We start from the raw sequence: 16,033 nt of genomic DNA, 5'->3' as shown, positions 1-16,033 counted from the left end.
AGCTGAGCTCCACAGAGGAGTGACACAAAAGATCCATGAAGTAATGTACACTAATTATTTTTAGAAACAAGGAATTGAGGTAATACTAGGGATGCCAAAAAAATGAATACACATGACTTGTATTCATCTTTTGTTATCGGTATATGTATTACAATTTTAATACAGTTTTTTCCTTTCTTAAAATATGTATACATTTTTTGGCACCCTCTGTATTTCCATCTGACCAGAAATTCAACCTAAAAAAAATTAAATATAATTGAAGACTTCTGCTGAAAGCAAAGGAAAACTAACGGGGTAGAAATTAACACATACTTGCATTTTTCAAAAATTTCTCAAAAACACCGCATGTAGAATTAAACAGTACTCAAGGCATTTCAAAGCCCAGCAAGTTTTTGAAAAACAATTACATATATACACGGAACTCTAAAATATATGCTTCTGTGGTGTTTTTTTTTTAATGGAGATGATCACAAGAAACTGGTAAGTTATTTTGAGGAGAGGGACTGAAGAGTAAAAAGAAGCTTTTCCTTTACTTAAATGTTTTCGTTTTGTTTTTTTAATTTTTATTGGGGAATATTGAGGGACAGTGTGTTTCTCCAGGGTCCACCAGCTCCAAGTCATTGTCCTTCAATCTAGTTGTGGAGGGCGCAGCTCAGCTCCAAGTCAAGTTGCAGGGGGCACAGCCCACCATCCCATGGAGGGAATTGAACTGGCAACCTTGCTGCCACTGCCAAGAGCTCATGCTCTAACCAACTGAGCCATCCAACCGCCCCTCCAGAAACTCAGTGGCAGCTCAGTGTCTTCAACTAGTTGTGGAGGGTGCAGCTCACTGGCCCACGTGGGAATCGAACTGACAACCCTGTTGTTCAGAGATCGCGCTCCAATCAACTGAGCCATCCGGCGCCTCTCCTTTACTTAAATTTCTTAACCTGGTACATACATTACTTTTTTCAAATTTCAGAGGGATTCATTTGGGTGGTGAAAATCCTACCACTATCTTATTTAGGGTAAAACTAAGTTCTAATCCTAAATATATTTCTCACAAACCATATATGTTAAAAAATTTCAGAATTTTTTTCTCATAATTTTTTCCTTTTAAAAATTTGAAAACCTTCAGAAAGATTACAAAATGAGTATAATGAACACCCATGACTTTCACCAAGTTCACCAATTATTAACATTTTGATACACACACATACACACACACATATATTCCGTTCAGCTGTTTATGTCACACATATATATTATGTATGTGTGCATGTGTGTGTATTAAAATGTTATTACCACCAGAGGGTGCCAAAAAATGTATACACATTTCAAGAAAGGAAAACTGTATTAAAATTGTAATATGCAATATATACCGATAACAAAAGATGATTACAAGTCACGTTTGACTTCTGCAATTATAGTGGTTACCATCAGCTCCAGACACTTCTGATTACGGTGAACTACTTCTCGGGCAACGTTGACCAAAGTGACCAATTGTGTACATTTTTTGGCACTCCCAGTACATATACATACATATACATATATATATGAATAAATTTTGGGCTGAACCATTTAAATGTAAGTTGTAGGTAGGCATCATGACAATTCAACCCTAAATACTTCAGCATGTAATTCCTACAAAGACATTAACCTATGCAGCCATAAAACTGTCATACTTAAGAAGTTTAACATTGATACTATTTTCTAATATACAGTCCATATTAAAATTGCCCCAATTGTCCCGATCCCAATTCTCCCGATCGTGTCCTTTATGGCTATTTTGTTTTGATCAAGGATAATATATTCCATTTAGCTGTTATGTCACTTTTAGTCTCCTTTAATCTAAACAGCTCCCAATCTTTGTTTTGCTTATCAGGATACTGACATTTTTGAAGAGTCTAGGCCAGTTACTTTGCAACATATGGCTTGTTTTGGAAATACGCAGTTGTTTCCTTATGTTTTGATTTACGCTAAACATTTCTGGCAGGAATGCAACACAGGTGATCGTATATCCTATTCAATGTCTCATACCAGGAGATACCTGATATCAGTTCATTAATCAAATTTGGTCATTGCAGTGAGATGGGTGTCACTTTAAGGGGACTATTTCTTTAAGTAATTGGTCTGCTCCACCACTTGCTCATGTGGCTCTGCTCTTTTCCAGTACCTCCTCAACTTAAACCCTAATTTTCCCCCAGAGTAGCACAGGCCAGCCTCTGTGACAGCGGTTTTACAGAACACCAAGGACATACCGAGCACATCCCATTTAGCCTTACTGCTCTCAGTCACAGAATACAGGACAGATTTATCTTAAAAAGCAAATCAAATGAAGATTTGAAAAAAAAGAAAGGCAATTCAGCACCCAAAGAGTACAGACCTCAAGAAGCTCACAGTCAAAGCCCCAAGCAGGTAGCTATCTAAAGCCCACTTACATGGGGAGGTGGGCAATACAGAGGATTTAAACTTAATGTCATCGATAGGTTCTCAGAACCCGCAACTTTAAATGAAACAACATGGAAGGAAACCAATTCTACCATAGGCTAACTGACACCAACAAGAGTTAAGTTCCTAAGGCATATTTCTGGTCACAAAAACATCACCAAACTTCTAAACGAAGAACCAAAATACTTCTATTATTCAACACTGAAATAACTGTGAGCTACACGCATATTTAAGAAAGACTAATACAAACAAGGGAATTATTTTCGAACATTGGACAGGATGCCCTTCCATCAGTGGTACACACATGCGCACGCATTCAGACTAGGACAACACAGACACACCAAGTCACCTCACAGTGCACACATGTGGGATGTGGGAAGAAACTGGAGTCCCCAGAGAAAACCCACACAGACATGGCCCCAGCCGAGAACTGATTTTTTTTCCTCATCAACATTATAAGGAAACAACGAAACAATGTTGAACAAAATGACATTATTTGAGGACCTGCTGTATTACTATTGCAGGAGTAGAAAGAGATAACAGTAGAGAAATATCAACAAACTGAACAAACAAAATCAGTTTAATTATCCTTTGGGATCGGTACACTAAAAATCTAATTGGATACTGTTTATTTAAACAGATAGTAATGTATGTAGTCAATTACATCTTTCTTCTAAGTAATTACATTATCAATATTACAGACAAATACTTCTATGTATCAAATTACCTAACTGCTACTTTTATCTGTATCCCAGATAAGACTGACAATATCAATGCCAACTCACAATCTTTGATTTGAAGATATCCAGTAGACCTGACAAATGAGTGTACTGATTTGGCACTTTTCGAAGATGAACCATTTCAAAATCAGTTCGGACACCGGGACCCTGACATTCTCCCACATACGTTCTCCGCCATTTATGATGAATTTGCACGAAGAGTGGCACCTGGCTGTAGGACATAATTAAATAGGAAGAGAATGTAAGTTTACTGGACAATGAAAATCTCCTAAATCTCAAAATTTTCCACAGTCACATTTTACTAATCGCAAATATTTAAAAGCACTAAACAAGGAACACTCCACAGACTTATAATAAAGACACTCTTAATTCCTTTTCTCCCAACACCAGTAAACTGTAGAAACTATCATTTAGTGGCACTTTGTAATCAGAAGATTGTTTTAAAATGGCTGAAAGTCAGAAAAAAAGCAGTTTTCAATAAAAGCGATATCAGCCTTCCCAAAGTCATAATAAAATCTGATTCACAGGTATATACTACAAATTAAACCAACATTCATCGTGAAATATTTTTTACTTTATCATTTGAAGATACAGTCGATCCTCATTATTCACAGATGTCCGTATATGCCAATTAGCATACTCGCCAAAATGTATTTGTAACTCCAAAATCAGTACTTGCAGCACTTTCACAATCATTTGCAGACATGTGCAGAGCATCAAAAAATTTGAGTCACCTGACAAGTTATGTTCCCAGCAGAGGTGAATAAGGTAATGATGTCTTCAAGTTTTAAAATTAGATTTTGTAACAAGATTTAAATAATTGGAAGCACGAAAATAGTACAATTTATTCTTCATTTCAAATATTTATTGAGTATTTCATTAACTTTCCCTTCACAAATGTTCTCCCTAAAGGTTTTGCTGAGTTTGTCCTTGTATAATACACTCCAATACAATAATGTACATGTACTAATCCTAATTACAATTAAACAACCTATCATTTGGTAACCATTTTCCTTCATAAAATATAATTAAAAATAGTTTTTAACTCATTGTCTAAGTTTTCCGAAATGTCCACCTACCAGCCAGTGTTTCCCAAAGCGATAGACACAGAACTCAGAAGAAGATTGCACTTCGATTCACTGAGAACAGCATCGCTGTTGGCTGCTGGGGCAATCACCACGAACTCCCGCAATCCATACCTTTAAAGAAAGAATCACTGCCATTAAACAAGGGAAAACTTCAGAATACAAAAAAAAATTATTTGAAAAACATGAAAAAAATTTCCTTGAAGGAAATTTAACAAAAGGTTTGAAGTGCAGGTGTTTCTTTTCTTTCATGGCAACTGAACCTACAATAACCTGAATTTCCTTATTTAGTGAAACACTTTCATCATTCAACTACTATTTTCCCTCTATTCTTTACAAATTAGAAACAATTTGCTGAAATCACAAAGTAAAGAACATCAAATAACAGTTTAGCTTTAAAAGTTTAGTTTCAGAGATAAACGATGAAAGCCAGCACTGAAATCTTGCTTAAGCATCATAATTAAGGAATTCTTGTATTCTTTTATTTAGCAGCACACATTAGGTAGAAATCACAAAATTATCAGAAAATAGCTGCTATGGGAAACAGTACAATGGTTCTTAAAATTTTTAAACATAGAATGACCAACATTTCCACATCTGGGTATATACCCCAAACAATTAAAAGCAGGGACTCAAAGAGATATCTATACACCCATGTTTATGCATTATCCACAAGAGCCAAAAGGTGGAAACCCAACTGTCTGTATTAATAGATGAATGAACAAAATGTGGTGTAACATATACATATAAGGAAATATTATTCAGCCTTAAAAAAGAAAAAAATTCTGATACATGATACAACGTAGATGAACCTTGAAGATATTACGCTAAGTAAGCCGGTCACAAAAGGATAAATATTGTATAATTCCACTTATATGAAATACACAGAAGTCAAATTCATAGAGAAAGAAATCAGAATGTGGTGATAGGGCTTGGGGGAGGAGGGAATTAGGAATTATTGTTTAATGGGTACAGAGTTTCAATATGGAATAATTAAAATGTTCTGGAAATGAAGAGCAGTGGTGGTTGCATAAAAATGTGTATGTACTTAATTCCACTGAATTGTACACTTAAAATGGTTAAAACAGTACATTTTGTTATGTATGTTTCACCACAGTACAAAACAATTGAATAAAGGAGCAAAACTACTATATATTTTAAAGAATAAGAAATACAAACGGATAATAATTCTATTAAAATAAGTTCAACCTTACTAGAGATTAGCAAAATAAAAATTAAAATAAGATATCACTATTAACCTATTAGTTTGGCAAAAAATATATATAAAATACTGATAAGATCCAGTGTTGGCAAGAGTTTGGGATATGCCACAAGTGGTGGTATAAACCTTCAAAACATTTTTGGAGGACAGAAAGGCAGGATATATCAATATTTAAAATTCACAAACTTTGAACTAATTATCTCTTTATATCTATGCTACAAAAACATTCATACATATGCACAGATATATTTACAATGATGTTCATTATAATATTCTGAAAAACTAGACATAACATAAATATCCTTTAACAGAGAAATAGATAAATAATAACGATATACCCCCATACTGTGACATACTTAATAGTCATTAAAAACAATCGGAATTTACTAACATAAAGGCTATCATGAAATGCTGAGAAAAAAAGAATATCAGAATAATATGTACAGTGAAATCCCATTTAGGAAAAAAAATTCCAAGTCAAAACCACAAAAATACACCTACATATAACTCACATTCTCATAAAAAAGTATCTCGATGGATACATCCCATATTTCCCATGTGTGTGGAAATGCACAGGATGGGGAAGAGAGAATGGGAAAAGTGAAGGGGGAATGTAATGTAAGATAATGTGTTTCATTAATAAGTCTTTGTATTTCCTACAATTTCTACTCTGGTCATTTATTAAGAGCTTAAATGTATGAACACAAATAAAAATCCCACTATGGTAATTTTTAATAATAGAACTGTTTTATCATTACATGTGTATACTAAATACTAAATTTAAATATAAATGTGCCTTAGCATCACATCCTCCAACAGGACAATCATTCATTTTTGTCTACTTTAAGATCCATTTTTCTTTCTTGCTCCAATAAAGACTAAAAGCAGCAACAAATAATTCACCAATATTTGATATATCTGTCATTAATCTTGCACAGGAAAATCATAAAACCATACCATACACTCTGAATGCTACCATTTTACAACTCCTGCATGTATTACTTTAGAAAAAAATATATTCAGAGTCTCTTCAAATAATATAAAGAATAGATGCATAAAATACAGCATCACCAAAAATAGTGAAAAAATGAAAACAATGAAAAAAACCTTTCTTGGACATATTTAAATACCTCACATCTAAAAAGTACCTAATAAAATGGAGACGTTTAATAACAATTGCTTTACTCGATTTTTATCCTCCAGCTATCTTTGAATATTGCAATCTATATCTTCACTTGTAATCTACTCAGATTAATTCTGGTAAAATCTAGCAAATTTTATACAGTATAGTTCTATTTCCCCCTCCTCTTTTGTGTGCAATACTGTCATATATATTACATGTTACATGTTATAAACCAAACAATACAGTACTATAGTTATTGTTTAAGCAATCTTATTATTTTTTTTAATTAAGAGGATATATCCTTTATATTTACTAGAGTATTTCCAATGATTTTCATACCTTTCTGTGTATCCAAGGTACCATCTGTTTCTTTTAATAGTGCCTATAAGGCAGGTATGACTGCAATGAATTCTGTCTTTGTTTATATGACAATGTTATTTCACTTTTTAAAAAAATATTTACTTATTTTTAAGGATTTTTATTGGGGAAGGGGAACAGGACTTTATTGGGGACAGTGTGTACTTCCAGGCCTTTTTTCCAAGTCAAGTTGTTGTCCTTTCAATCTTAGTTGTGGAGGGCGCAGCTCAGCTCCAGGTCCAGTTGCCATTTTCTAGTTGCAGGGGGCAAAGCCCACCATCCCTTGCGGGAGTCAAACCAGCAACCTTGTGGTTAAGAGGACGCATTCCAACCAACTGAGCCATCCGGGAGCTCAGCGGCAGCTCAGCTCAAGGTGCCGTGTTCAATTTCAGTTGCAGGGGGCGGAGCCCACCATCCCTTGCAGGACTCGAGGAGTTGAACTGGCAACCTTCGGAGTTAGGATCATGGAGCTCTAACCGCCTGAGCCACCGGGCCGGCCCTCACTTTTTTTTAAAAGATAGTTTTGCTAGATATAGAATTCCTGTTGACAGTTTTACCTTTCAGCACTCTGAATGCCATTGTACTGCCCTCTAGCCTCCACTGTTTCTGAAAAATCAGCAAGTAGTACTGTCCTCTTGTACACGATGTGTCAGTTTTCTCTTGCTGCTTTTAAGATTCTCTTTGTCTTTGGGTTTTAGCAAGCTGACTATAATGTGTCTAGGTGTGGCTCTCTTTGTGTTTATCATACTTGGGCTTCGTTGAGATTTCTGAGTCCATAAGTAAACATTTTTTCATCAAATATGGGACACTTTCAGTCATTATTTCTTTAAATATTATTTTCCAGTCCCTTTCCTTCTCTTCAGCTGGGACTCCCATTTATATGCTTTGGAATACCTGACAATGACCCAAAGATCTCTGAAGTTCTGTTCATTTTTCTTTAATCTTCTTTCTGTTCCTTGGATTGAACCACAGAGAAAGGCAAAACCACAGAGACAAAATCTGTCCTCAGTTAAACCTAGCTGTACTTTCAGTGTATTTTTCCAATCTCAGGGGAGCCTCTCCAGATATATATTTATACTACCACTTTTCGTATTATTTTCATATTGCTGCTGTAACAAAATATCACAAACTTGGTGGCTTAAAACAACCCAAATTTATTATCTTATAGTTCTATAGGTTAGAAGTCTGACACAAGTCTCACTGGGCTAAAATCAAATTGTCAGCAAGGCTGCAAAGGGATAATCCATTCCTTCCCTTTTCCAGTTTCTAAAGGCTATCTTCATTCCTTGGCTCGTGGCCTTCTTCTTTCATCTTCAAATGCAGCAAGAGCAGGCCAAGTTCTTCCCACATCGCATCTCTCACACTGACTCGTTCTGCCTCTTTCTTCCACTTTTAAGAATTTTTTCTTGTGATTACAGCGGGCCCACCCCTGTAATCCAGGATAAATAATCCGGGATAAATCTTAAAGTCTGCTGATTAGCAACCCTAATTCTATCTGCTCCCTTGATTCCTTCTTGCCATGTAACTTATATTCAGTTTTTGAGTGTGGACAACCTTAGGAGGTAAAGAGGGTTCATTATCCTGCCTTCTTATTAAAACTACTGCTCAGTAAAGAGCTCATGAATTTATATTTGGGCATAAATGTCTGCTAAAGCTATTCTGTCTCTTTTGCAGGGTATTTATTTTATTACACTATAAGGAATAACAATCAAGGGACTAAATCCCTAATGATGGTTTCAGAAATTGGTCATTAGAAGGTATTTCAAGGATAGGTATATCCTTTAAATAGAGTGAAGCATGCAACAAATCACATGATTAAGATCAATTACTTTGCCTACACCATAAAAATTGATCATGTCCACATATCTTTTAAAGACCAGTTTTATAAAATACACTTAAAATAGTTAAACAGGCTTGGGAGCTAACTTGACAGGGGCTTGCTACAGAAACTGAAACTACAAGATATCAAAATAGATGTAGACTGAACTATCAAAATTAAGCATTTGACATAAATGTCAAAATACTATTTTCTAAAGTTGAATTTGAAAATATAAGATAATCATGTAGGAATTTTATCTCTTTCTGACAGGGTCAACCTATACTAATTGAATATGAATGGTATAAATAAATATTTTACATAAGTTTTCAAATCTTCAATGTCACTGCTTTAGAATTAAGTTTAGTTCAATTTTTTAAAAGGACATATTTATAGGTAAAAATTTCTGTGAATGTTATTCTTCAGTTGCTATGAAGCATGGTAATTTATAATCTTGCAAATTTTAAGAATTTTAATTTTTAACAACTATAATTTTAAAATTCTATAAAAAGTGGAAGTATGTATGAGAACGTTATGAAATCTTAAGAAGCCAGGTTCACATTAGGCCCAAAATACACAGATAGATCCTTTCTCATCTGTTGCCATTCTCAACCCTCTGCTGCTGTGCTCCAGGCTTTACCCAACTACTTGCAGGTTTCAAATTCTTAATTTAAGCATCATCAGCTCCACTAACGCTCTTCTTCTTCCTTGAATATCTTTTTAACTAACTCTACCCAACTTGTTCTCACTTGTCTTTCAGGATTCAGATGAGGTATTGCCTCTTCTGGCAACACTTTTCTGACTTAATCTGTCTGAAAATGGGCACCTCCTGTGAGTTTGCATCAAGCCTTGTGCTGCCCTCTACGAGAGCATCTATCAAGAGTGCTGCCACTGGTTTCCTTACCTCTACCCTACTAATCCCAAAGCTTACTGAGACGGGGATCACATGTTATCCATGGCGTCCCAGTATCTGGCTAACAGTAGATGTTTCAAAACAATGTTTGCCTAACAAAAGAAAACACATATAAACTTGTGTGTGTGTGATATTGCACTTTTTTTTTTAATTAACGTTTACTGGGGTGACAACTGTAAGTAAAGTCACATAAATTTCAGGTGTACAATTCTGTAATACACCATCTATATTCATTACGTGTTCACCACCCAGAGTCAGTTCTCCTTCCAACATATACTTTTAGTATGCCTAATTTTCAAATAATTCTCAAAAGTTTGGGTGTTGGCCATCTAATCTTTGAAGAACGATCAAATGAAAAAAGGGAAGCAATATGGCAGACTGATATGACACAGACTGAAACACACCAAAATACCTGATAAAATATGACAATGTTTTAAAAATACATAGCTAAAGTTGAAGGAATAAAAAGGAGAGTAATGGGGGACAGAAACAACGACGGAACTGAAAGACGGAAGCAAGCATGCAAGGTGACTGTGAAGAAACCCAGGGGATTATCACCTCTGGATATAGGCCCTAACAGCTAAGAACTGGGGATTGGGATGTTACAGGATAAGCCTTTTAGCTGCTAAAATCCTATCAGTCTGACTCACAGAGATTTCTGCAAAACTGATCATGCTTTGGTAGACTAGAGAGCCAGAAAATGATAGAAGGAAAGGCTGCTTATGTCTGGGAATACCATGTATTTTAGCCCAGCAGTGAATGGGCTAATGTGAATTATATAACTCTGAGATTGAGAAGGTATACCCAGCCCAGGGACGTGGTCTGTGGCATGTATCCAGACTACGGTATAGCCAAGAATACTCCAGCCTCATAATAAATATAAGTAAGGCGAGGTCTGGAAACTATGCTTCCAGAAGCATAATATCATTCAGATATTATCATCCACAACTATGCAGTTGCTTATGAGCACTGAGTAGTGAGCTGAATATATTTTCAACGATGTCACCAATCTCTCTACAAAGTAACCTAAACATGCCAGCTTCCTTCTGTATCCTTTAGATTTGTTAAAGCAGTGTCTGTGCATGGGCTTCCCATAAAGCCAAATCAGTACAAAGGTTAACATTCTGAATGGCCTCTCAGGGATATGGGTGCACATGAGACAAGGAATTTTGAGTCTTTTGCTCAAAGCGTGGACCCTAGAAGGGACTGCCACCTCAATAAAAGGAGAACTCCAGGGCCAGATGGTTTCAATGGCAAATTCAACCAAACATTTAAAGGTAACATCAATTTTCCACAATCTCTTCCAGAAATTAGAACAAAATATTGCCCAACTCACGTTATGAGGCCAGCAATTCTCTGAGAACAAAACCAAAGTATAAGAAAACCAGACACCAATATTCCGCATAAGCACAGACACAGTCCTCAACAAAAATATTAGCATAGCAAATCCAGCAAAATATGTGTGTGTGTGTGTGTGTGTGTGTGTGTGTGTGTGTGTGTGTGTGTATATATATATATATATATATATATATATATATATATATATATATTATATGCAATTACAAATTACACCACAAATGGTTCAGTTTATCTTGGGAATGCAAAGCTAGTTAGATATCCAAAAATCAATCAATGTAATCACCATATTAAAAATCTAAAGAAGAAACAAATTAGCATATCAATTTAAGCAGAAAAAGCATTTGACAAAATTCAACATCCACTCATGATGAAAACTCTCAGTAAACTAAGTATAGAAGGGAATTTTCTCAACCCGATAAAGAGCATCCATGAAAAACCTACAGCTAACATCATACTTAATCGTAAAAGACTACATGCTTCTCTCTGACATTAGAACAAGGCAAAAATATCCATTCTCACCACGCCTATTCAATATTTTACTGGAAGCCCTAGCCAGTTTTAAAAGGCAAGGAAAAAGAAGACATACAGACTGTTAAGGAAGAAATAAAACTAACTCTATTCACAGACATGACTGTTTACATGGAAAACCCTCAAGACAATACAAAACTCTTCCTAGAACTAATAACTGAATCAAGTAATGTCATAGGATATAAGGCCAATGCATAAAAATCAGTCACATTCCTATATACTAGCAACAAACAGCTGGAAATGAAATTTTAAAAAATAATACCATTATAATAGCTCCTTAAAAAAAGAAAGCAATGTATGTTGAAAACTATAAGACACTGATGCAAGAAACCAAAGAAAACCTAAAACTTTAGAAACCAACCATGTTCAAAAAAGGAAGACTCCGCATAGTCAAGATATCAATTCTTCCCAAATTGATCAATAAATTTAAAGCAATTCCAACCAAAATTCCAGCAGGACTTTTTGTAGATATAGACAAACCAATTCTAAAATGTAAATGGAAAAGAAAAGGAGCTAGAATAGCCAAAACAATGTTGAAAAGGAAAAATAAAATTGGAGGAATCACAGTACCTACTTTAAAGACTTATTATAAAACTACAGAAACCAAAAGCATCCAGACATAAACCTACACAAATATAGCCAAATGATTTTCAACAAAGATGCACAAGTAAGATAATGGAGGAAGAAAACTGTTTTCCACAAACGGTGTGGGAACAACTGAACATCGACATGCAAAAAAAACAAAAAAATCCTTAACCTAAAACTCATACCTTATGCAAAAAATAACTTGAAATAGATACTAGATCTATATATGAAATGTAAAACTTCTGGAATAAAACAGAGACTTGATCATGTGAACAAAGTCAACATCTCTAGTGATTAAGTCATGTTGATAACATGACCTTCTGACACATGATGAAAAAGGCACTTCACCTTTATGGTATTCTTTCCAAAAGCCCATAACCCAAGTATAACCCAAGTATATCATAAGAAAAAGCCCATAACCCAAGTATAACCCAAGTATATCATAAGAAAAAGAGACAAACCCAAACTGAAGGAGAGTCTACAAAATACATGGCAAGTACTCCTCAAAACTGTCAAGGTGATAAAAAATAAGGAAAGATTGAGAAACTCTTACAAAACAGAGACTAAAATTTTTAAGGTGACCTGATGACTAAATGCAATGTTGTATTCTGACTTGCATCCTGGAACAGAAAACGGACGTTAAGTAGGAAAACTAGTTAAATAAAATTTAGCTAATAATAATGTGCCAATGTTGGTTTCCCAGTTTTGACACATGTACCAAGGTAATATAAGCTGTTAACAGTAGGGAAAACTGGGTGAAGGGTACACCAAAAGTCTGTAGTCTGTATTATCTCTGTAACTTTTCTGTAAATCTAAAATAAACCAAAAATTTTTTAAGTCTATTTTCTTTTAAATAGGAGAAAGCTCTGTGACTTGGTGCAAGTTCTTAGACATGGCACCAAAATCAGGATCCATAAAGTAAAACACTGATAAACAGAACTTCATCAAATTTAAAAACTTATTCTGGAAAAGGTAATGCTGAAAGAATAACATGATAAGCTACTGTCTGGAAGAAAATATATGTATTCAGAATATATAAAGAACTCTCAAAACTCAATAGTAAGAAAACAACCCAATTAAAAAGTGGGCAAAAGATTTGAACAGACATTTCACCACAGAGTATATATGACAGCAAACAAACACGTGAAAGATGTTCAAAATTCAAATTAAAACTAGGGTGAGCTACTACAACATACCAATTAGAATAGCTAAAACAAAAAATACTGACACCAACTGCTGGTATGGATATAGAGCAACTGGAACAGTCATACACTATTGGTGGGAATGCAAAATTAGTCTGGAAATTAGTTTGGCCATTTCTTATAAAATATACACTTACCATATGACTTAGCAGTCCCACCCCAGATATTCACACAAATGAACTGAAAATGCATTTGCACACAAAAATCTGTACACATATTTATAACAGCTCTATTTATAAATGCCCAGATCTAGAAACAATCCTATCCTTTAACATTTGATTGAGAAAACAAACTGTAGTATAGCCTTACAATAATACAAAACTACTCAGCAATAAAAAGGAACAAACTATTCATACAGAATTACTTCGAAGGATCTTAAAAACATTAAGGTGAGTGAAAGAAGCCAGTCTCAAATATATGATTCCATCTCTACAACATTCTTGAAATGACAAAACAATAGTGACTAAGAACATAGTAACAAACGAGGAGTTTTCTGGCAGGTTATAAAACTGTTTTATATCCTGACTGTGGTAGTTTAAAAAAACCCAAAAACCTATATATGTATTAAAGTTCAGTGAACTGTTCATCCAAAAAAAGGTCAATTATATTGTACATTAATTTTTTTAAATAAATGGAAAGGTTAACAAAAGCTACTAACAAGTGCTTTTCATTAATACACTGAAAAATAAATCACTAACGAGAGATTCATTAATACATAGAAAGGTTTCATTTATTTATTCAAAGAATAATTTTAAACTATGGACTATGTGCCAAATACAGTTTTTGGAAACATACATTAAAAAGTTGAATAGAAATTATATAACAGCATTCTGATTTCGATAAACATACTATATGTCATTATTTTAGTAAATCTTCACAATTACACTTAAAGATGCATGCTACTTATTATAGTGACTTTACCAATGAAGACACCAATTCAGAGAAATTAAGTAACTTGCCCAAAGTTGCTGAGATAATGTACTTGAACAAAAATTAAACACAAGCATGTCTCATTCTGTGTGTGGGCAAACTGTCAATTTGAACAAATTGAACAAATGATGTTCAATTAATGTTAAATGAATGAATGCATGCATGCAAGTCATGCTCTTTGATAACACGCTGCTTTTTGATATATTTTCTAATGTCAAATGTATACATTCACATTTTGAAAGATCAGAAATCTGGATTAAATTAAATGGATAATTTATTAAATTCCTTTTATTTATAGTTGTTTAAATTGTTTAAGTTCAGTTTTTACAGGAATATATCAAGCAATATCCATCTTATTTGCACTTGCAAATAATTTTTCTCTTTTTTTAGTGTGCTTAGTCTTCTTGCTGTAGTAATCACAGTGGAAAAGAAACATATATGTTATTTTCTCCCCTTTCTTAGAAATTCTTTAATAAAAAAATCGAAAGACTAACTCACACTAACACAATAATTGAAACCAGTATAGAAATACTCTTTAACTAGGTCTCCTTTCTTGACCATATACTACTCGGGCCATTTGAGTTATGGTGTGTTTAAAGCCACCCCCTCCAAAATAAATAAAGTTGAGACATACTTTGAATAATTGAAAAATATAAAGACCTTTTAAAAGTGATGTATCTCTTATACTATCGTATCACATTTATAATTTACAGCTTTTATGTGATCATGTAACTGAGATCAACATTAATTTCAATTCAATTTCCAACCACACATACTAAGTTTTCTATGATACTTAAGTGTTCTATGCTAATCACCAGAATTAGGTTAGACACTACCCTAGGTTATGACACATACTGTGCAGAAAAAGAGTTAACAGTAGACCTGTGACTGCTATCCTTAGAATAATCTGCCTGCAAGGCTGACCTTTTGCTGGCACCTGGGAACTTAGATTAGGGGAGGGTTCTTACTACTGCCCGAAATGGTAAGAGTTACTGACCCTAAACTGTTTGTACAATGTGGTTTATGCTGATCATCTGCTTTCCTTCGAGAACTGTGAAATTTTGTACTAGTCAGAGGGTGCCAGCCCCCAATTAAAATCCCTTAGAGCAGAGCCTCTAATAAGCTTCCCTGGCAGATAACATTTCATATGTCGTTACACCTTGTTGCTAAGGGAATTAAGTATGTCCTGTGTGACTCCATGAGGAAAGGACTCTTAAACACGCACTTCCTCCAAACTCTGCCTCAGGCACCTTTCCCTTTGCTGATTTTGCTTTGCATGCTGTCACTGTAATAAATCATAGCAGTAAGTGTGTGATTAGACGCTAAGGCCTGTGGGTCCTCCTAGCATACCACCAAACCTGAGGGAGGTCGTGCAGCCCCCTCCAACACACACTCCAAAAGTTATCTGAGTAAAATGTATACCTACCATCTTACCAGGCAATGTGCTCTTGGAGGAAAGTCATTATTCATACACAGCAAATCTTGCATAGATTGTGGGATAACATCTACAAAAAACATTAGACAATTATAAAATTAATATGTTTATTCTAAGGCAAAATTTTATAACATGATTTAAACAAATAATATTATGTAACATGTCTTGCTAGTCTATGTGGTTTTACAATGGCTTAAAAATTTGTATCTAGGGATAGCACTAAGATTTTGGGGAAGAGCGATGGATATCTTTCTTTCTCTTCAAAAGAGCCAGACTATTAAAAATAAAAATACACACACACACACACA

At 34.6% G+C, this 16,033-nt stretch overlaps 1 protein-coding gene across 3 annotated transcripts in view; it reads right to left on the bottom strand.

Annotated features, from left to right (window-relative positions):
- RAB3GAP1 (RAB3 GTPase activating protein catalytic subunit 1) overlaps positions 1-16,033 on the bottom strand; it is an 89,023-nt gene that overhangs the window by 44,662 nt on the left and 28,328 nt on the right. For all 3 annotated transcript variants that reach the window (XM_019731151.3, XM_019731150.3, XM_074335582.2), the window contains exons 5-7: positions 15,717-15,795; positions 4,250-4,369; positions 3,216-3,381 (exon numbers count right to left, since the gene is read on the bottom strand). In XM_019731151.3, coding sequence (XP_019586710.3) covers positions 3,216-3,381; positions 4,250-4,369; positions 15,717-15,795 — 365 coding nt within the window. The remainder of the gene's footprint in view (positions 1-3,215; positions 3,382-4,249; positions 4,370-15,716; positions 15,796-16,033) is intronic.

Source organism: Rhinolophus sinicus, chromosome 17, assembly GCF_057876585.1.
Source record: "Rhinolophus sinicus isolate RSI-liver-muscle chromosome 17, RSI-T2T, whole genome shotgun sequence".
NCBI classification, from domain to species: Eukaryota; Metazoa; Chordata; class Mammalia; order Chiroptera; family Rhinolophidae; genus Rhinolophus; species Rhinolophus sinicus.
Note: the sequence above shows the minus strand (reverse complement) of the source record. Positions and strands in the feature narration are given on the sequence as shown.